This window comes from Nothobranchius furzeri, chromosome 11 (genome assembly GCF_043380555.1).
Source record: "Nothobranchius furzeri strain GRZ-AD chromosome 11, NfurGRZ-RIMD1, whole genome shotgun sequence".
Taxonomy (NCBI): domain Eukaryota; kingdom Metazoa; phylum Chordata; class Actinopteri; order Cyprinodontiformes; family Nothobranchiidae; genus Nothobranchius; species Nothobranchius furzeri.
The window spans coordinates 72,136,335-72,159,377 of record NC_091751.1 but is presented as its reverse complement, the minus strand read 5'-3'; the positions used below and the strand labels follow the sequence as shown (position 1 = coordinate 72,159,377).

General features: G+C 45.5%; 1 protein-coding gene across 1 annotated transcript; it reads right to left on the bottom strand.

The window, feature by feature from the left end:
- Positions 1-6,489: 6,489 nt before the first annotated feature.
- si:rp71-39b20.4 (potassium voltage-gated channel subfamily V member 2) lies at positions 6,490-22,520 on the bottom strand. Its single transcript, XM_015974279.3, has 4 exons — positions 21,177-22,520; positions 20,471-21,104; positions 9,292-9,417; positions 6,490-7,895 (listed from the first exon to the last, which is right to left on the bottom strand). The coding sequence occupies exons 1-4, from the start codon at positions 21,701-21,703 to the stop codon at positions 7,575-7,577; spliced, it is 1,608 nt and encodes a 535-aa protein (XP_015829765.1). The 5' UTR covers positions 21,704-22,520; the 3' UTR covers positions 6,490-7,574.
- Positions 22,521-23,043: the final 523 nt, after the last annotated feature.

The following is a 23,043-nucleotide window of genomic DNA, read 5'->3' as shown; positions in this document are numbered from 1 at the left end:
ACTCTCGTCTATCCACTGGGAAGTTAGGCTAATTAGCGACACGGGGCTAACACTGCTGGTTCAAATATCCAAATATCTCAGAGGAGGCTTGCAGTCGGCTGTGGACATGGTTTTTCACAGAGTCGTGTAATTTGGGCAGCTCTGTGTCAGTCATGTAGCGGCGGCTTGGGGCATCATACCTGGGCTCCAGAACATGGAGGAGACGCAGGAATCCCACATGGAGGAGACACAGGAATCCCACATTTTCTACCTCCGAGAGTGGCTGGTCACTCAGTGCAATGTACTCCATACTAGCTGGTGTTATTTTCACATCACGTGGATTGTCTTTGGACATTTTCTCTCATCTTGCAAGAGTTTGCTGCAGCGTGGGTTGTGTTGGTTTAGCATCGGTGAACTCTTTGTACTCGCTGTCGTGTTTGGATTTTAGGTGCTTGATTAAATTACTTGTGTTTAATGCGCTACCTTTTGCACCTCCCTACCTTTTGCACCTCCTCTGGACATTTTCGCCGAGCACAATTTGCAGTCCGCCTTTGTTTTGTCGTCTTCATCCACTTTGAAATAGTTCCACACTGCTGACATGTTGTTTCATCCCGTGTCTCACCTCGCCTTCTCCCTGCTCTGAGCTGCAGTGGGACCCTGGGGGCGGGCACTCGGCACCTGTGATTAACCCCTTACTCGCTGCTCAAACATAGACATCTCTCAGACCGTGGTATCGGTCCCTGGCATCGAGGGACTTTTAACGAGTACGAATACTTTAGAAAATGTGGTATCGAGGCCGATACCCGGTATCGGTATCGGTGCATCCCTAGTAAGAAGTAAATAACATAAAATGAAATGTTTGGCTTAGTTTATTATTTAGTTTGAAACCACTGGTCTCATTTCAGGAATGTTGGAGCACGGACCAGAAAATACTAAAAACATCTTTAAAAATCCTAAACTTACAATATCTATCTATCGACGCATGTCCCACATGCACTTTTATTTATTTAGTTATAATATAAAATAATTAAATTATATCTAGAGCTGGCTCGTATCCTATCAGCCATCCCCCTACACAGATGAGATAAACAGAGCACCGGTCGGCAGCCACGATATTAAGGCTCCTCAAAACCAGTTAAAACACAACCGAACGTCTGCAAGTAATAAGATTCGAAGCCAAATGCTACGTTTAGAAGAGAACATCGACCCAGAGGTTTCCTGATCGAGCAGACGCGTGAGAATACATGTAATGACCGCTTAGCGATGGAGCAAGCCAGTGGCTAATGCTAGCGGGCTAGCCGCTATAATCGCGTAAGGTGTGCTACTTCAGCGATTCCTAAACGTTAATGTCCACATCTTAATGCATCAACTAGATTGTTTTCCTCAGCTCTACTGAGCACTCCAGATTAACAAACAACATGCAGCCTAAAACCTGCTCTGATTGGTCCATCTGTGTGTCTGTCGTGCCGACAGAAGCAGAGTAGCAAATTGCGTGACTCGGCTGAGAAAAGAAACTGCCGCGTTTTCAGAAATAATGGCACAGATGTGTGACAGAATGGAAATAGACGGTTCCACGATCTCCGAGCTTTGGTAGGTCCTTAACGATCTTATATCGTCAGATCGCACAGCCTCGGGTTAAACCACCAAGTGGTTTCTGAGCACAGCCGTGTCTGCAGCTCACCGCTCCTCCCGGGGAAGGGTGTGTGATGATGACTGATGGGACTTCTCCTTATTCCTCTAAACTGTAAAAACTATAATTTTAATTTTTCAGTTTGCTTTTTGACAACCACTAATTTGTGGGAGTTAAGATCCTAAAATGTAAGCCAGTAGATGTCGCTGTGCTCTCAGACACAGTTGTTGTGGACTACTTTCTTTCTCTTTTTAAACGGGACACAGAGCCACCAGAAGGTCACACCAAAGGCATGGAGATGGGAATCCTGACTGTTATAGAAGATGATGTGGCCACTGTTCAGTCAAACCCAAATACAAGGTTCTTTGCTGTTGTACTAGAAGAACAGATTGTCCTGGATGAAGGAAGTGACCTCCCAACTCCTCTTTGGCCTGATTTATGCCCTCAACGTGGACTACCCAAAAGAACTAAAATACACTTTTGAGGCCATTCAAAAACTGTTTGTGTGCCTTGACCCTCGGTGCTCAGCAAGAGTCCAGTCCTTCAAAAACAAACTGCTCAAGTACTAATATTGTAAAGTACATTACAGGCATTTGTGTAGTCTTGCTGGCAATGTGTTGTTATTATAGCGCATGTTGATTGTCTGTTTGCTGTGACCCGGTAGTTTTATAGTACTTCTGTAATATTTTAGCAGCTTTCATTAGTTCTTTGCTGCAGCTAATTGTTAGCACTTTGTGTATAGAAGACAAAACGTTCACACATAACTACACATGTTGTGTCACAATGCCTGCACTGAAACAGATGATTTATAACACCTGATGTAAAGTGTGGCATTTTGGTATTGATGTATTTCAGTTTAATTTACCTTGAATGTTACATTCAGATTTGTACTTCAGAATATGCCATTTGAAGTGCATAAGATATCTCTTTGATCAAATATTTTCTTCGTTTCAAACAGAAATGTGTCTGTTCCTTTTTTTTCATTATACAATCTGGTCAAGTTTATCGTATTTAATAATTTACCAACTCATTTTGTTAGTTTTCATTGCTGAAGCTGTTACGGGTCATTTGCACTTTAGTTTTGCGAATATACTTAAAAGTTCACATGAAGTGCATGCTCAAGAATACCTGCACTACAAACCGATTATTTAGTTTAAGGGGGTGATTCAGTTTCATTTAATTGACACAAAGTACTTTTAAAACAGCTCTGTGTACTTGGATAAGAAGGATTACACGTGTTCACATGTTGAACCTTTATTAAATGTGCCAGAATGTTAATAAATGTTTGTGTTCTAACTGAAAGTCTAATGCATGTCAGCTAATTGCAGAAAATACACCAAGTTCCTACGCTCTGAAAGGAGCGCTGGCAATAAAATTCATTCTGATTCTGATTCTGATTCTGATAAGTAGTTTTGATTCAACTTAAAATATTCAAGCAACTGGCTGCAGAGCTTTTTACAAGTAGGTGGTTGTGCCAACTTTTTATTTTAAGTTGGTCTGTCCCTTGACTCAATTGCTTATTTTAAGTTTAAGAAACTACTTAGTCCTATTTTGCCCAACTTAATCTTCTTATTCCAGTAAACTTTTTATTCACAGTTCTGCCAATTTTAAGTTTATTTTTGGTTTAATTCATCAAATAAAGTAGGCATGAAATGCACCCGTACATTTAGCTAACTTTGTTGTGGGACTTGGCACAGCAAAAAAGACATAATCCGTGTAGTAATCAGTACACATTACGGGTCGCCAATCACCAGAAATGAGGAGCGGGTTGCTCCAGCGTCCAGAAGCCGCTGACTGGCGGCGCTGAGCTGTTTGGAACCAGAACGTTGTTTAGAAATATTCAGTGTTACACGAACCACGTGACCGCCTGTCGGCGAGTTCAGGCCGTGTCGCAACCAGTGACTGTAGAAAACGTTGCAGCTAACTTCGTCAGCCATCTTTGAAATTGGAGCGTGATGTTTGCTGAAATCGTGGTTCGATTGCTCATCCTTGTGACATCATCTCAGTGTTTTTTGTACCACAAAATGAACCCATATCCACAGGAAGAAATGTTTCACAGTCAGAAATTTGCATTCACAAGAATTTTCACTCACAGCTTTCAGCTCCGTACTCACGGTTAATGCTAATGCTAATTAATGCTAATCTTCAGTGTTCAGACTCACAAATACAAGAGCAGAACTTCACGTACAACACATTTGGGACCAAGCCCCCACAACGGAGCTCTAAAATTGAGTCAATCCCGGAAGTACCAAAAATTGCAGTTCCACCCTCATCCACTAGGGGCTGGTGTCAGAAGCGAGCAAATCCTCATTGACTCCCATGTTAAAAATACCAATTTCACAGCAGAAATAAACATGTTTACAGCCTGGTACCAGAACATGTTTTTGGTTTAAATGATCTAGTTTACACTCATGACAACTCTGAGGGGGGTGAATGTTTTTCTCACTCTTCTGTTTAAGTGTATTAAAAGCCTAAAATTCTGTATAATTAATGAGCATCAGACCCACGTGACCACAGAGCTAGCTCCGGGGAAAGGCCTCAGTAGAGCCTCGGTCTGGCCTGGAAACTGCTCCGGGATTTTGAGTCTCTGTGTGTGTGTATTCTTGTTTGGATATTTTTTGTGTAATTGTTGGACAAAATGACTTGCTGTGGCATTAATTGCACTAATAGAGCGTCCAAGGAGTCTCCACTTCATTTTTTTTCGGTAAGTAAAATTATATTTATGTATTTTAGGTCACTGCCGAGCTGAGCTTAGATTTTAACATGTACTGTTTAACCATGAAATTTAAATGTAATAGGGTAAAACCCAGTGCATTTAACATAATGCTGCACTTTAGAAAATGGGTTGAAATATAACATGTTGGTGGAGCTGGGTTCCCACTATCGGCTTGTGGAGCTCTCGGGAGACCGATGTTTTCCACCCATTTCTCCCCTGGCTTCGCGGCTTCTGTCTGCTGCGCGGGCTGCCGGCTTGTGGAGCTCTGGGATGGAAACCTTTCCACCTGGTTCTCCCCAGCGGCAGCTCTGTGCATCTCAGATCGCAGCAGCGCTTGTCTGCTGTGCGGCTGCCGGCTTGTGGAGCTCTCGGAGACCTCTGTGTTCCACCTGGTTTACCCAGCGGTCAGCCCGGCGTATCTCTGACTCAGAAGCTCTGGTGTTGTGCACAGTTAACTCCAGTTGTAGCTAGTTGCCACCTCCGTTAGCTTAGCTCCCACCTCCGCGTTAGCTTTGGGTTAGCCAGGGTTAGCTTCAGGTTAGCTTGTAGCTAGTTCGACGGGGTGTCGTCAGTTGATCCCAGCCTTACAGCCCCACCCTCAGCTCCTCCTCTCTTCCCTTTTATAGAATTGTCTGGGCTTGACGGAACCTGTGACACGGTCAAAATGGCGGTGGTGGCCACCTCCCATTTGGCCTCAAAAACGTGTTATTGGAGTCTATGGAAAGGAGATGTCCAGTATATTGATGTCGATGTTTGGGACACAACTATACCTGCACACCCTGTATGGAGAGCCATCTTACACCATAACCTCTACGGGTATTCCCAAAGCTCGCACCTCCCTTGGCCGCTCCTCATTCCAGTTTGCTGCTTCCAACGACTGGAATGAGCTGCAGAACCACTGAAGCTCCCTGCCTACATCCCACTATCTACCTTCAATAACTCATGGTGATCAATAGTGTCTGATCAGTGTTCCTGCTTCTGAGTATTAAAGACGGTTCTGGTTGTTTGTACATGTATGAGAACAGCCCTTTGTCTTCATGTCTGCCTGTTTGATCTGATTTCATCTTGTATGTTTGATCTTACCTGTTGTTCTGTGGTGTAAACTATGTGTCTGTTGCTGCTGCCTCTTGGCCAGATCGCCGTTGGAAATGAGAATCAGTTCTCCATCCACTCATCTGGATAAATACAGGTTAGATAAATAAAATAAAAATAAATGTGAACCCTTGAGGGTGACCATGACCTGGATGAGCGAGAACCTTCACCAGCACATTTCTACTATTTCTAGAGCTGGCTGAATAAAAACCCTTTTCATGCTGAATCTGCTATATAAAAGCAACAAAACCACTTTTAGTCTTGATTCATTTATTAGGTTTTTACCATCTTAAGAATATCGCCAGAGTCCGCCCCATTCTCTCTCGGGCCAATACGGAGACGCTAGTGCATGCTTTTGTAACCAGTAGAATTGATTACTGCAATGCCCTGCTTTCTGGTCTTCCCAAAAAGAGCATCTCAGGTTTACAACTTTTACAAAACTCAGCAGCACGTGTCCTGATGAAGACCAGGAAGCGGGAGCACATTACTCCGGTTTTAAAATCACTGCACTGGCTCCCCGTATGTTTCAGGATCGATTTTAAGGTTCTTTTAATGGTTTTTAAGTGTCTTAATGGTCTTGGGCCTTCTTATCTTTCAGAACTGCTTTTACTGTATAAACCCTCGCGGTCTCTGCGCTCCTCTGGCAGCCGTCTCCTAGTTATCCCTAAAGTTAAGACTCACACCCACGGCGAGGCGTCCTTCAAGTATTACGGCCCTCGCCTTTGGAACGGGCTGCCGGAGGACCTCAGGTCCGAAGGGAACATCCAGGCTTTTAAGAATAGGCTCAAGACCCACCTTTTTAGCTTAGCTTTTAACTGATTACTATTTATCTATAAATACATATTTATCTCTTTTATTATTTTTATCATTTTATATACATCTTAGTGTTTTTATATGATTATGTTTTCTTTTACTATCTTTATAATCACTTTTTATCAGTTACTTTTTATCATTATTAGCTTTTATTATTTTATATGTTATATATCTTAAATCCTCCAGTGTTTCCTCTGCGGAGCCCTCTGCCCTGGGGCCGGTGGTCAGGGGCGGCGGCGGCCGGGGCGCTCCTCGGGTAGTGCCCGGGCACTGGTGGGGGTTTCTGCCCTATGCCACTGGGCGTCATGGGCCGGTGTCTTGGCTGCTGCCGTGGATCTGTTGCTGCCAAGGCAGATGGCTCCGCTGATGATGTGTCGTTCATTACCTGACCCATCTGAACTCAGCCTATTGTTTCCTCTGGTGTTCACGAGTGTGTGTGTGTGTGTGTGTGTGCGTGTGTGTGTGTGTGTGTGCGTGTGTGTGTGTGTGTGTGTGTGCGGGTGATTGTATGTCCACTTTGGAAGTTGGGTGCGGGAGGGGAACTGTAATTTTTAATAGTTTTATACTTGGGGAGGGGGGCTGGGATGGGAATGTGGGATCTATGGGGCCATTTTAATCTGTAAAGCACTTTGAGTTGCATTTTTTGTATGAAAAGTGCTATATAAATAAAGTTGATTTGATTAGTAACACAAACGCCTGAACACATCTGTCACGCTAGGAGTGTTTGGAAGGGGCAGGTCGAGGGCTGTTTGTTCCATGGTGCAGGAATATCTGGATTAGGGTAGAGAAAAGGAGTTGTTCATCTCCAAACACGCCCTGGATCAGGTTAGCAGTCTCCGTCAGAAGGACGGCTGCTGAGTGATTCAACCAGCAGGTCACTTATGAGAACTTCTATATCAAGAAGAAAACACGTGTAGGTCCCTAGTGGACCTGATGACGCGTCTCTGTTCCCTAAATGAAACTGGACATGACTGTAGATCCCTGTAATCACTTCTGATCACTATTGGCACCTCTCTTCGCCGTCGGTGTTAGGGGACACAACACAGTGTGTTATTAACACAACACTCCCCGTGAAACCCACGTCCACACAAATCCAGAACTCTTTTGACAAAGTATGAAAATATACAGAACTGAGGAATAATGTGAAGTTGTGTTTCAAATAAAGCACGTCTGTAACCAGGTGTCCTTCACACCAACTATAACTCAGGACTAGTCAGCATCAGCTGCAGGTAGGAGCTGTCCTTGGAAGCAGATGACAGAGGACTGACCTGCTACCACCAGCTGCGAAGGTGACACCCTAACTCTCTGGTTTGTGGCTAGCAGGGCAACCGCTGGGCAGCATTCTCATTCTTCAGTGTCTAAGTCAAAGTCTGAATGTCTTCCACTGGGTCGATAATAAATCACATCATCTGTGTCTGGCGGGGGTTCGAAACAGCGGTCAAACTTACGCCGCAGACGCTTCTGGAGCTGGAAGGTGCGCTCTGTGTTTGAGTAAGTGAATTCCTGCTCTTTCAGTTTGGCATAGTAATCAGAGAACTTGTTGAACAGAATAGAGATGGGCATTCCATTGAGGATGATGCCAAAAGAGATGCATCCAAACGCCACGCAGCGGCCGAGATAGGAGATGGGGATCACGTCTCCGTAGCCGACTGTGGAGATGCTCACCTGGAGAAAGACAAGAACAAATTCAGCTCACATCTCCGAATGTCTGCTGCAAAAGTCTAACCCTATCTCCATCAGCCAACCTGGGCTTTATTTGGACATTTAGAACAAACCTTTCTAGAACGTTCTGTTGCATCACTTGGGTACATTCAGGGATTCAGAGTCCAAAAGAGACACCATGAGCTAAAGATGAACCCAGTCCAGCAGCCTTGAACTAGACCTCGATGTAAGAGGTCTACGCTGGAGACACCAGGTTGTGAGTTAGCTCTTTAAATGCTTTATCATCATTTATGGATCTGGTGACTGTGGGGGCCGTTGTAGTTAGGGTTGGGCGTTGTTTGATTTTGAACGATTCCAATTCCTCGTTTCGATTCCTGATTCCGATTCTTTGAAGACATGACATGTTTAACATGAGCCAGCTGACCACAGGTCCTACTGGATGAAATGATCTTAACTTCAACATGAATTTTAACTCTATGAACAACAACATCACCTTCATTTAGACACAAACATGTTTTGGAGATAAAAGAAAAAGACTTGCAGCACAACCAGCGTGTTTGTTAACAAACTCTGGACGGTGGGAGGTGAGTTTGTCTCACTGCAGAAATAAAAACACACACGGAGCGTCAGCAGTCAGACGCAGCCGCTCACCAACACTCGTGTGTGTGTGTGCGTGTGTGTGTGTGTGTGTGTGTGTGTGTGTGTGTGCGTGTGCGCGTGCGCATGTGTGTGTGTGTGTGTGTGTGTGTGTGTGTGTGCGTGCGTGTGTGTGTGCGCGTGTGTGTGTGCGTGTGTGTGTGTGCGCGTGTGTGTGTGTGTGTGTGTGTGTGTGCGTGCGTGCGTGTGTGTGCGCGTGTGTGTGTGCGCGTGTGCGTGTGCGTGTGCGTGTGTGTGTGTGTGTGTGTGTGTGTGTGTGTGCGTGTGTGTGTGTGTGTGTGTGTGTGTGTGTGTGTGTGTGTGTGTTTGGTGGAGGGTACATTGGAGCTTTGTCCCCCCAGTTTGAAAATCCTATCTGCGCCCCTGCAGGGAACACACATTTTTCATAATTCTTAATACCCAAAGAGTACTGCACTGCTTTAACCTGCAGACACACACGCTCACACTGAGGGTTCCTCCATGCTTGTGAAGAGGAACAGCTCACCAAGGTCCGTTGTTGATCCAGAAGAACTTTTGAGGCAGCTGTAAAATCTGGTCAACCGCTCTAATTGCTGTAAATCATCACCAAATCATGATGTCAGCTGTTAATGAATATAAGTCCAGTCATTTGGGTCACTTGAATGTTTTCTCACATCCTATAATAACAGTTATAACATGAGGTGTCTGAGCTTGGTTTTGACGCTAACATGGTTTCTGTTCTCAGGAGAACGTCAGCAGACTGCAGGTTGTTGTTGCTACTCACCGCAGCCCACCACCAGGCATCTGGTATGCTGCTGAACGGCGTCCCGGGCTGGTCAACCTCCACAGAATGCATCAGGGCAGAGAAGGTGAAGATGCCCATGGCGATGAACAGGAACAGACAGCACACCTACACGAAAACACCATCACACACACTGTTTTTCTAGGTTCTGTAAGAACAGAGTTCTACATGCTAGCTTTTCTATAAACACCCTGCCATGCCACAGCTGACCATATGATAAGATATGCTATCAGAAACTTACAAACGCATGCAAAGCACACGGCTGCTGTAGAACCAAAGTCATAAAACTCCAGGCTTAGTGGTGTTAGTCACCAGAATATTCATATTGTTTCTCTACCCCGCCAGAATATAGTACTAAATTGCTGTTTGACGGGTGGCAGCTCGAAGCACACCCACCAGAACACACAGCTGGCCAGTCTGCCTCTGCTGGGCGGTGGCAGGCGGCTGTAATCCTGTGAGTCATGGTCACACCCACCAAACTTTCAGAGTAAGTGCACATCCAAACAGAACAAGGAACACTTAAGCTTGGTTTATGCTTGACGCATTCACTTTCCGCTTGGTGATGCGGCTCGCGGATGGAACGCGCTTCACAACTCGCAGCGTTTATGGTTCGTGCGGCTCGTCTCTGCGGTGAGCCAATATTCTCCCAAACTGAAGGGGGCAGCATGGAGCTCTACGGCATGCATCCAACACTACACCATAGTAGAAGTAGAAATTACTGTTTACAACATGGCATTCCAGCATTTTTAACAGCGTTCTCGTCTTTTCCGACAGTGCGAGCTATTTCTCTCCAAGAATTATTAACAACATGTTGATCACGGTGATCTCTGAGAGCTGAATCATACAAATGTCTGTATTTACCAACCTCTGCCATACTAGTTCTTGCCGGTCCGCCATGTTTTTCCTCGTCCGACTGTCCGCGTGGTTAGAAAATTTCCTAGGTGCGCGGTGCGGAAAGTTTGGGCCGTGCGGAGACGCGGTGGAGGGGCGTGGTTGTTAAAATGACGCAACTTTGCAGCGCGGACCTCGCGGACGCGTCAAGCATAAACCAGCCTTTATGTGTGCCCACTGTGGCTGGCCGCAGTACAAGTTTTAAGCCCCACCCACTTTATTTAAGTATGATTAATTTAATCAATTGGTGCTTTTCAACACCGTGCACGCAGGTGTGACTTTAATCCCACATCCAGAGCGATCGGGTACTTCTGGCATTGGCACATTCTGGCCTACCTTTGCAATGAAAAGTGGGAGGGGCTTGTTTTCATATGTATTAACAGGTAGAACACCTGGAGCTGGGTTTCTGAAATGTAATTCTGTATTTTAGTCAAAAATGTATTTTATTTCCACGCAGAGGCGGGTCTTTACAGAAGTCCTTCACTGAGAAACCATTTGATTCTAATTATTAACAGTCACTCTGAGCTTAACATGCAGGCTGAACATGAAAATAGTCTCCTACACCTACCTCCTGTATTAGCGTCTGACAGAAAACAGACGGTGAAACTCTAGGATTAGAAAATCCTGACAGATCTACGTCACACTGTCACTAACATTCATGGACTCACCCATCTGGACTCACGACGGGGAAGGCTGTTGCTGGTTTAGTCCAGGAAACAGCAGAGAACGTCTCTGCTAGTAGAAGCTAACCATTAGCATTAGCAACTCCACCACACAGCAGAACTCCTCCAGGCTTGTGTTATATGTGGAGGTAAAACATCAACGTTGCAGAGCAGACAGTCAGTGGTAGAGTTGTGTTGCTGTTAGCCAATCAGAGGAGAGACGTCCACATATCAGGAAATCAGACTCCAATTTCGTTCATCTGAATCTATCCTCTGATCTGGCAATTTTCATTGTCCTCAAGCAGGTGCACCTGAGCTTTGTTTCCCCAGAGTATGATTTAGGGCTGCATGGCGGTGCAGTGGTTAGCACTGTTGCCTCGCAGCACGAAGGTCGCAGGTTCGAAACTCGGCTGCGGCCTTTCTGCGTGGAGAAAGGCATGCCCTATAGGTTATAAACTGTAAGCTGCTTTGGATAAAAGCGTCTGATAAATAAATAAACATAAACATGAGTTACAAGCCATTGGTTCCAACTAGAGACCGCTGCAGATGCATTAACATATGAGTCAAGGACCTATTTAAGCAAACAGAAGCCTCATTTCTGTCACTGCTCCCCAGGACAGCTGTGGCTACACTGTAGCTCATCACCACCAGTGTGAATGGATGAATGGATGAATGATTAATGAATGATGTATTGTAAAGTGCCTTGTGAGGTTGTAGCACCCTGGTTTCCAGAGGTAAAAAGGGTTAGAAATGTCGTGGAAATAATTACACAATTACAGCGGTTTGATCCCCACACAATACAAAATAAACATAAATAAACATTTCCTTTGTAAAGTTTAAATTACTCATCAGAATACACTTCATCTGAAAAGGAGCATTTGAAAAGTTTCATCGACACATCTCACTCATGGAGTCACAACCCGTTTGAAGTGCCCCTCCACCCCAGTCCGGACGGAAGATCATCTGAGATCTTTGCACCCGGATGCAGGCCCACCCGTCGCATTACTATACGGCGCTCGTCTGGAGACACGGAGGAAAAGAATAAACGCGTGGGGGGGGTGTTCCAGAGAATGGTTTTACTGAAAGGACCTCCTCTTAAAAGCCCCCAAATCATTAACTTTAAGTTAGTAATCAAGTACATTTTATTATATAGCACTTATCACAGACACAGGGTCACAAAGTGCTTCATGTGGCAGTATGATGTCATTTAAGGACTAAAAATAGCAGCCCCAGTTATTTAAAACTGGATTGTGGTAGAGTAGATCCCCATATTGAGAAACCACTGATGTCGATTCTGTTATTAAATAATGTAATATAATGTTCACCAGCAGAGGGAGCGCGGTGTCCTGCCCATCCATAGCTGACAAGCCAGCAGAAGAAGACTTGTCGGTACGGGTGAGACGGGGTGCAGGACACAAACCAAGTACGCTCTGACTGATTCGTATTCCTGTGTTTGTGCAGAGAGAAAAAATGTGGCCCATCATTTCCTGTGGTGTAACATATTTTGACGAGTCAGCCAGGAGGTGGCACTAGTGAATCAACTCCCTCAACAACACCTTCCCTCCCAAGAGACGGACCTTTCAATAAAAGAAAATGGAAGTGATGCAGCTGGAGAGAGAGCCTCTCGTGGATGCTTGCAGGCAACTGAAATGTTCTGGCCTGGACAGCGGAGAGCCCTACAGTAAGACCAAGAAGACACTCATCATGTTGGCAGAAGATATGTTTGACGCAATAAAGAAGCATGAGGAAGAGGAATTTTATAAAGACATGGCCACATATATTCAGAGACTGGGTAAAGGAGAAATTCAATCAGGAAAAGAGTCCCAATCCAAAGAGTCTGCTCCAAAGACAGATTCGGAGGACACTTTTCACCTTACCTCCCCAGTATACACAACGGGATTCCCACCCACAACTCGACCAGAGTCGACACTAACTCTGCAGGAGGTAACATTGAGGCGGTAGTTTAAGATCTGTGGGTAAAATGGACAACCTGGGCAGAAGGATCATCTGTTTTACCTCAGTCTAATCTGCCAGATAGAGAATGGAAGGGAAGGGACTCTGAGATTGAAATAGTCGAGGCAATAGTCAGGGCAGTTAGCGCAGGACTGCCACTTAGAGACAAGTTGGGGATAAAGGGGGGGCTGACACAGCAAACTGCTTAAAAGGACACTACAGAGTAGACAACCCCACTGAGAATTACCATCAGCTCCTCAATATATCCCGAGGACCCAAAGAAACGCCCTAAATTTTGTATTTCGTGCCACTGAACTCAAAGAGAAAGTGTTATGGAAAGCAGCTAATGAGAAGACGGATGACCTGTACAGCAGAGCCACCATCCAGCGCAAGTTTCTTTGCTCCATTCAAACCGGGCCACTCAGTGACTGTATTAAGTACTAATCGTTGCCCTCCTAAGTGATACGACCAAAACCGATAAAGAACTAATTGAGAAAGTTAGTGAAGCTTCAAAGCTAGAAAATGAAACATTCGAGAAACGCAAAAGGTTCACAGCAGTCAAGATTCCCAAGGTGCAAGAGCTTCAAACAGAATGCCAGACCGCTCCCACACCTGTTCAGAGCCACTCCAAGTCCAGAAACCCCCGCTGCAGTGGCTGTGAAAGCAGTTAGAAGTAAAGAGACTAATTTAGACACACAGCAGATTATAGAAGAACTACGTAATGAAATGAAACAAATGTTCATGGCTGCTATGGAAACCAGTCCCCACGCCAGGGCACCAAAACCACAACAACAAGGCTGTAAGAGTGCAGAGAACAGGGGAAAGGACAAAACTGTATGGACTGTTTCCAATGTGGGCGAGAGGGCCACTACTCTCGGGGGTGCTGAGCGTCAAGACCATCTGCGGGAAATGGGGAGGGACTTCTGAGATGGGACCAGCAGCAGTCCAGAGTCAAGTGTCCCGCAATGAGCAGTCAAGCCTGCCATCGGCCTCTAATGAAACAGCAGCTGCCATTACTGAAGTTCGCTGTCTTTATGGGGCAGCAGTAGCTCAGGAGGTTGAGTGGGTTGTTCTAGCAATCAGAAGGTTGCAGGTTCGATCCCGGCTCCAGACAGAGAATTCTGCTGTTGTGTCCTTGGGCACTTAACCCACTTTGCCTGCTGATGGTGGTCGGAGGGACCGGTGGCGCCTGTACTCGGCAGCTGTGGCTACATTGTAGCTCATCATCATCAGTGTGTGAATGCACTTTGGAGTCCTCTGACTCTGAAAGGCGCTATACAAGTGCGGATCATTTATCATTATCATTTGCAGAACTCAAGATTAGTTAACCTGGTGGGCCACCGATGCACTGTGACCTGCCAAAGTGATGTGGGACTCAGGGGCAGAGTCCAGTATGGTAAATGAGAACTGGCGGCAAAATCACCTCCGCCACAGGCCTGTTTCACAACTGTTAGATAATGAGACTCTTCAGTGTTTGCTGCAAATGACACACCCATTCCCTACATCGGCTGGATCGAGGTTAGCTTCAGACTAGACAGCGGCGTGTCCCCGGCAAAAGAGCTGCAAGTCCCAGTATTAGTATCCAGTGACCCGGCTGTGGCCTGACCCCATCATTGGCTACAATGTTATTGACGCTATTGTCAACTGGGAAGAAGTAAAGACAACAGGTGGAAGGAAGCAACTAGCCCATTATGTGAGTAAAGCATTTGAAATAACTGTACAAACAGCACACAATGTTGTCAAACTGGTGCAGAGCAGTAGTGAAGTCTCAGAGACTGGTGTGGCACAGACTGGAGTAAAGAGAGTGCCTCTCTTTTTTCTTTTTTCCCCCTGTCCTGTCTGGCTGTGAAGCAAGCAGAATTGATGTCTGAATGCTGGTGACAAGCCTTACAGATTTACTCTCAGGTGGAGCATCAAAGCGTCTGCTTCAAATGTCACGCCTGATACTTAAAACTTGTTTTTGAATGCTTTTTAATTCCGACCAGACACGCAGTCAGAGGTGAAAGAAAAAGGAAAAGACAGAAGGGGGCGGGAGGGGGGAAGGGGGGGGGGGCACAAAAATAAACAATAATGAACAAGAGTCTGCTTCTAGACCTGCAGAAAGAGAGAAGGAAAAAATAAAAATATAAAAAAGGGACACAACAACAATACAACAAGATCAAGCTATTACTGCGTCAACTTGATGAAGAAATATGAAACCAACATTGTTTAACTGAACAATCACACGATAATAAATCACAGTGCATCAAGTGCCCACCACAGTCTTAAGACCTGTGTTGAACGTGCCCAAGTCCATATTTATGAGAGCACCATGTGAGCACCTGTGTGTGTACACGTGCTTGTTTATGTAAGGTTTCTCTATAGGAGCATCCAACAGAGAGTGTGAGGGACCACAGATCCGCCCCCCAAAGATGCGCAGGAGACGGGGCGAGCTCCAAGTCCCAGAGATCCAGGAGCTGCCTCAGAACACAGGAACCCCAAGGAGACTGCAACCAGAAAAGCCCCCGCCCCCCTCGAGAGGCGCAGAGGATCGCCCCGGGGGGCCACAACCAGCAGCCGGCAGAGTCCCAGGAGATCTCAGCGGCAAGCCCACAGGCCCACCCGCAGCCTCCCACCCCCTAGCCGGCCGAGCCCGGGACCCAGCGACCCGGGACCCAGGGGCGACCACCCCCGCCAGAGACCCAGCAGAGCCCAGGGACCCAGACCCCACCAGGCAGCCACCGGGATTGGTCAGGCAGGCGCCAAAGATCTTAAACCCTCTGACCCGGGAGCCACGAACACTCAGACAGACCAAGGCACCGCACCCCACACCAGGTGTGGCAGGAGGAGGGGGGACGAAGATCTATATCATCAAGAGAAGTTTCAGGAGAAGGGAGGAGTCAAAGGCCCCACCTGACATATACAGTCATACACAAACACAGTCACACACTCCCTCCCTCATGCTCACACATGCACATACAACCAAAGACTTACAAAAATGCACGCCAGACATCCACTCATGCTCCCCATACACACCCTATTCACTCTGGTCCCGGTACTGCTGCACATTGGGTACAACCATCACCGGTTACCAGGGTTTGACCCTTTCTGCTGGGGTGCTGATGAGCAGGCTCCCCCGCCCAACGCTGAGCACAGCAACCCACCACCCCAGACCCCAGCCAGACGGCCAGATCTCCCTCCTAGCCTCCAGCCCCAGGAAGCCAAGCAACAACAGAGGTGTGCTAAGACCCCTAGTCTCCCTCCGCCTGCTCCAGTATAGTGTTAATATGTGTTGATGAGGTGTATTCCATGGCTATGGTGAGTGGGCAGTGCGGGCATTGTCTGGCATATGCCAGCTGATGCCACCACACCACCCCACTTACACCCTCAGCCATCAGTGTCTAAGTGCAGTTTAAAATTGGAAGTGGGCACCGGCACTCGGGAGGAGGCTGAGAAATCCCCCTGCCAAATGCTGTTGAATGTGCTCACTCCCAAGGCCCTAAGTGTGTGTTTGTGTGGAATGTCGTCAGTGGAAGTGTTTAAGGTGCAAATAAAATTGGGGGGCAGGTTGCCACAGGAATGTGGAAATAGGGTCCATACCCGCACTCCCTGACTTGTCCACCCCCCAGGGTCCTATGTGTATGTTTGTGTGATGATGTGAGGGAGCAGGAGGAGAGAAACATGCGGGGATGGGGAGGAACAGCTGGTTTGGCTTAGCCCTCCAGGGAGCCAGCTCCCCCACTGGCCCCAGTAGGCACCTCTGTTGTCAAAGTGCCTTTGTCAGCCAACCAAATCACCAGTCTATGTGCGGGCGCATGTTAGCCCACATGCTCGGAGCCAGAACAAGCTCTTTTGATCTGATGTGGTTAACCCTTTGATGCATAACGGTCACTACAGTGGGCAGGTACTCAAAATTGTGTTTTATTTAATTTTGCTGTTAAGCACAGCTGTTGAAGACTTTATTGCATGTGAGCCCCTCCATTTGGACTTCAGTAAGTCAAGCTAACAAATTTCATGTTCAGAACGCACGCTGTCCACTGAGTTGGGCAGGTAATAAATTATTAGTAAATTAACAAAATGTTACAAAAAATATTTGTTGAAATTTGTTTCATTCTCACCTAAAGATGAATGAGAAAAATTGTTAAAAAATCATGGTTGAAGATTTCATAATTCATGCATCAAAGGGCTAATCCATCGCCAGAATCCTCCACTACTCCACGGGAACACAAATCAGGAGTCCTCTACACCCCGTATTCACCGACCACTTTACTGGTGGGTGATTCAATAATCAGGAATGTCCGCTTTTTCAATGTCATGACGAGATGTTTTCCATCGACCACCATTCCTGCTCTGCTGGATAAACGTCCTGATCTGCTGTACTCCATCCCAGCTTCAGTTAAAAGAGTGATCCTTCATACTCCCAGATGGACCATTTCTTCACCTACAAGAAAAGACCTACATACATTTCTAAAATGCTCTCCTGTGATTCTGACAGTAAACCTCGAGGATAAGAGAAAACAAACTTCCTGGAAAATGATCTCAAACACTCTTAATAATAATATAATTAAGGAGAAACTAAAGTCTGAAATGAGATCCTCTCTGGACCTTAACGACGATAAAGAGGTAACACCGCTAATACTCTGCTAACCCTAACCCTAACTCTGGATGCTTTAAAAGCTGTACTTAGAGGAAAGATCATAGCTACTACCTCACATGAGGAAAAGCCACACATAATAAAGTGAACGAATTGGAGAAAGAATTAAAAACATTACAAAATGAACACGCTACAACTTTTAAAAAGAAAAGTAAAAGCTAAATTTTAGAAGTGACTAAATAAAGAGGAAATGAACAATACTGAAAAAGCTCATTTTTTACTAAACAGCGTTGTTATGAATCGGGTGGGAAATCTCTAAGGCTACTTTCCTACTAATTGAAAAAACAACAGATGGACAGAAGTATTCATGAAATACGAAACCCAGCAACAAAACAAATAGAAACAAACCCAGAAGGAATTCAATCGTGCTTCCAAGGTTTTTACAAACATTTATACTCTCAGACTCAAGCCGTGGACGAACGACAGACTAACAAGTTCTTGGACTCACTACACGTAACTAAGGTCATAGATAGTCAGAACAGTAAACTAGTAAATACAACAACACACGAGGAAGTCAAAGAAGCAACTGGAAGATTAAAGGGCGGAAAATCCCCAAGACCGGATGAGATAATCCATCCCACCTCACAGGTGTGCCACATCAAGATGCTGATCTGAAATCATGAGTAGTGCACAGGTGTACCTTATACTGCCCACAATAAAAGGCCACCCTGGAATGTGCAGTTTTTTTGCTTTATTGGGGGTCTGGGTACTCAGAACCGGTCAGTATCTGGTGTGACCACCATTTGCCTCACGCAGTGCAACACATCTTCTTCGCATAGAGTTTATCAGATTGTCAGTTATGGCCTGTGGAATGTCGGTCCACTCCTCTTCAGTGGCTGTGCGAAGTTGTTGGATATTAGTGGGAACTGGTACACGCCGTCGTATACGCCGGTCAAGCACATCCCAAACATGCTCAACGGGTGACATGTCCGGTGAGTATGCTGGCCATGCAAGAACTGGGACATTTACAGCTTCCAAGAATTGTGTACAGATCCTTGCAACATGGGGCCGTGCATTATCTTGCTGAAACATGAGGTGATTTTCATGGATGTACGGCGCAATTTGCCTCAGGATCTCATCACGGTATCTATGTGCATTCAAAATGCCATCAATAAAATCCACCTGTGTTCTTCGTCCGTAACAGATGCCTGCCCATACCATAACCCCACCACCACCATGGGGCCACTTGATCCACAACACTGACATCAGCAAAGCGCTCACCCACACGACGCCACACACACTGTCTGCCATCTGCCCTGAATAATGTAAACCAAGATTCATCCGTGAAGAGAACACCTCTCCAACATGCCAGACGCCATCGAATGTGAGCATTTACCCACTCAAGTCTGTTACGGCGACGAGCTGGAGTCAGGTCAAGACCCCGATGAGGACGACGAGCATGCAGTTGAGCTTCCCTGAGACGGTTTCTGACAGTTTGTGCAGAAATTGTTTGGTTATGCAAACCAATTGTTTCAGCAGCTGTCTGAGTGGCTGGTCTCAGACTATCTTGGAGGTGAACCTGCTGGATGTGGAGGTCCTGGGCTGGTGTGGTTACACGTCGTCTGCGGTTGTGAGGCCGGTTGGATGTACTGCCATATTCTCTGAAACGCCTTTGGAGATGGCTTATGGTGGAGAAATGAACATTCAATGCACGAGCAACAGATCTGGTTGACATTCCTGCTGTCAGCATGCCAATTGCACGCTCCCTCAATGCTTGTGGCATCTGTGGCATTTTGCTGTGAGACAAAACTGCACATTCCAGGGTGGCCTTTTATTTTGGGCAGTATAAGGTACACCTGTGCACTACTCATGATGTCAGATCAGCATCTTGATGTGGCACACCTGTGAGGTGGGATGGATTATCTCAGCAAAGCAGAAGTGCTCACTATCACACATTTAGACTGATTTGTGAACAACGTTTGAGAGAAATTGTGATATTGTGTATCTGGAATGAATTTTAGATATTTAAGTCCATCTCATGAAAAATCGGAGCAGAAACAAAGGTGTTGTGTTTATATTTTTGTTGAGTGTTGAGTCACTAGGATAAATACAATAAAGTTTATCTCTCACCAAATAGAATATTTACTAATAAATCACAATATAACCATAGACACACTTCTTGGTGTGTGTGTGTGTGTGTGTGTGTGTGTGTGTGTGTGTGTGTGTGTGTGTGTGTGTGTGTGTGTGTGTGTGTGTGTGTGTGTGTGTGTGTGTGTGTGTGTGTGTGTGTGTGTGTGTGTGTGCTCTGTCTTCTCCATCACTAGTCAGTGACTCGATGCGACCTGCTGGGTTCCTTATATAGGAAACTTGTTACTGATTGGCTGAATGACCTGACCTGTACTGGAATGTTTACTGTGTGAAGGTCCTGGAGACGACTGGTCCGGGTTTATAAATAAACTTGAATGACATGGGCCAGATGAGAAGTGAGCTGTGTTTCAGTGACATACATCCAGTTTATTTCAAACATTAACGTGTTGCATTATTTTTTCTGGATTTAATTCTACTATTAATGATGGAGACATCAGTTGTATGAGAGTTCATGTTATTTTTACATGTATGTTTTAAACGTATGTGCCAGATATCTAATCATTTGGTTCTCTTGTGAGAGCCGAAATCTGGAGACGTTCAGCAGATGAACCACAGTCAGTGTGAATGGCAGTCTGTCCACAGGGTCTCCCAATACCGGTCCTCAAGGCCCGCTGTCCTGCATGTTTTCCATGTTACCCTTTTAAACACCTGACTTAAATGAATGAGTGATTAACAGGCATCTGCAGCACTTGATGTTCTCCTGAAGAGCTGATGTAAGTCAGGTGTGCTGAAGCAGAGACATGGAAACCTTGGAGGACCAGGGTTGGGAAACACTGGCCTAGAAGCTGTATGAAAACCCGACCGCCTTCGTACTGAAAAAGGCTTTATCTTTGTGATGTGAACTGTGAAGATTACGTTTTTCCTTACAGACTAAGTGTAAAACTACAGATACTAACACCACAAGTAAACGTGTTCATCACAGCTCTTTCCATACCTGCTCAGAGCACTGGCGGATGGTGAAACCAAACGCCCTCATTCCCGTGGAGTGACGAGCAAGTTTCAGGATACGGAAGATACGCATCAGCTTGACCACTTTGAGCACCTTGCTGACTTTGCTGACCCGTGACATGGTCTTCAAGTCTTCCTGTGCGCTGACGTCTTCTGAGTCTATAACAAACGTCTCAAAGATGATCTGGACAAAGTAGGGCATGACAGCCACCACATCAACAAAGTTAAGAGCACTTCTGACAAAATGTTTGATGTCAGACGTGGTGAATAACCGCAAAAAGTATTCCAGTGTGAAAAAAAGGATGGAGGAAATCTCCACCCACTCCATGTAGGTTTTACCTGCAACTTTATATTCCCTAAGCTCTCTCACTGTATTCATCGTCATGGCAACAATAGAGATGAGAACAAAAAGACTAGAAAATACAGCAAAGGTTTTGGCTGCTAGAGAGGAGTAAGGATTCTCCATCAAGTCCCAAAGAGCTTTTCGCAAGTCCCCCATGAACATCGTTGTGTAGCCTTCATCATCCTGATGAGGTTTAATCTCATCCAGCAGCTCCTGGTTAACCTTCAGCTGGTCTCTGATGTCATCCAGCTTCTCCTCAAACAAAATGCGACAGCACCTAAAACAGAGGAAGGTTGACGGACTCTGTTCCTCACCAGATCTTGACTAACATCAGTGACATCCATCTTACCTTGGAGTGTGCCTCAGTTTGAGTCCCCAGAACGACATCTCTTCTTCAAAGTTGGCAGGGCACAGGCTGTCCATTACCCAGAGAACGTTGCTGCAGTAGAAGTGAAATATGTAATGGAAAAACATGGGGTCCCTGTCGAAGAAGAACTCGTTGCTCTTAACATCGTAATCATCACAGAGTTTCATTCGCTTAACTGGATCATCACAGAGCGCAAGAACTCCGATCCGGGTCTTTGGGTATCGCAGAACCAGATGCTTTGGGATGTGAAAGACCTTTCCACCCACATTCAGATTTACTATGTTCGATCTTCTTGGATTCGGTGCCTCTTTGCTTTCATTCTTCTCCTCAACAGGAGCATCAAGGTTGTCCATTGAAGTCCATGGTTTCACCGAGCTGTCCTGGGAAAAAGGAAATTCACTATCTTCTTCTTCAATGCTGTGTGACAAGCTCGTGTCCCGTTTTATGCTCGCAAAAAGACTGGAGCGCCGCTTTTTCAGCACTTTCAGCTTGGGCTTCATAGCAGCCATTGTGCCAGCCCTTCAGCAGACCAACAAGCAGAAAGATTTGGTTCAAAGTGTGGCCCTGAGCTCAGTAAGAATCAGACAGAAGACAAAATATTACCAAAAAAGCCCATGTTTCTCCTAAACCTTTGTTTCTGTGAGACGTAAAAAAGAGAGTGCTGAGGAGCCTTTCAGCCAGGGTGCAGAAGATCAGCTGCGTGAGTTAGGATTAAGTGCCTTCTCTGATTCTCTAATCCTATTGCTGCTCTCTCTGACCCAGCACAAGTTAAAAATACTGTTCCCTGGGATTAGTACTGTGATTTAAGGCTTCGGGTTCTCAGAGAGCTGGAAAGACATAGAGTGGGGTGATAACAGTACCACACCTCTAACAAGGCTACAGAGCCCTCGTAAAACATGCTAATGCAGCTATACCTGCAGAGTTCCCTTTGTTTACCCGTTATGTTGCAGGTATCACTCAGCGACTCGATGTTTTATTGCATTTATTCCTTTTAAACCTGCTTGTTCGTTTGCAAGACGATCATGAGTGAAATGTGTGGCATGCCCTGGACAGGTCACCAGTCCAACATGGAGACAAGACAGATAACCATCTACACACACACACACATACACACACACACGTACACACACACACACACACACACACACTGTAAAACCGAACAACATATCTTGATAAACAAAGTGGGTTCCCTGAAAAAGTTGCACTAACTGACTTCTATGAAGTTTATCTTACTCAAAAATGAAAAACGTAATTACTAACTCTGCAGATTTGAGTTCATGACTTTTATTTGTTCTTAAATATCTGAATTTTGTTAGATATTCTTGTTTCATGTTGGTTGATGTCCATAACCTCATTGTAAGTGATCTAACATAAAAGGCCATGCTGAACTGGGCAGGCGACCCTGTGTACCTGAGAAGGCCACGAGGCGCGCAGCCGTAGGAATCTTTTTCCTTCTGCACTGAATGAAGAGGAGCCAGAAATCATCAGGTAGTTGAAAAAGACGACTGAAGACCACCATTTTTGGAAAGATGTTCTTTCAGTATTTATGTTGCATTTGGTTTTATCCTAGTTTCAATTACTGAGTAAGTTCACAAACCATAACTGTGGCAAGCTTAAGTTAAAAAAAATAATTTAAACAAATATTTAGCAAAACAGGACAGCATAGTTATTATAGCGCTAAGCTCTCATTTTCATTACAATACTCCCCTAAACAGCTGTTCTGGTGGCAGGAGGACCATAGATATCATATATATTACTAGATGCCCTAAATGGGAGTCGACAGCGTCCTTACACGGCGGCCATCTTACTTCGGACGGCTAACCATTCTCTAGCTGAGGGCGGGTGCAAA

Coding starts and splice junctions, on each gene's coding strand:
- si:rp71-39b20.4 (XM_015974279.3), bottom strand. CDS start 21,703: ATGGCTGCTATGAAGCCCAAGCTGAAAGTGCTGAAAAAGCGGCGCTCC. Junction 9,418..20,470: donor TCCGCCAGTGCTCTGAGCAG/GTATGGAAAGAG, acceptor GTTTTCGTGTAG/GTGTGCTGTCTGTTCCTGTT. Junction 7,896..9,291: donor ATGCCTGGTGGTGGGCTGCG/GTGAGTAGCAAC, acceptor GTCTTTCTCCAG/GTGAGCATCTCCACAGTCGG.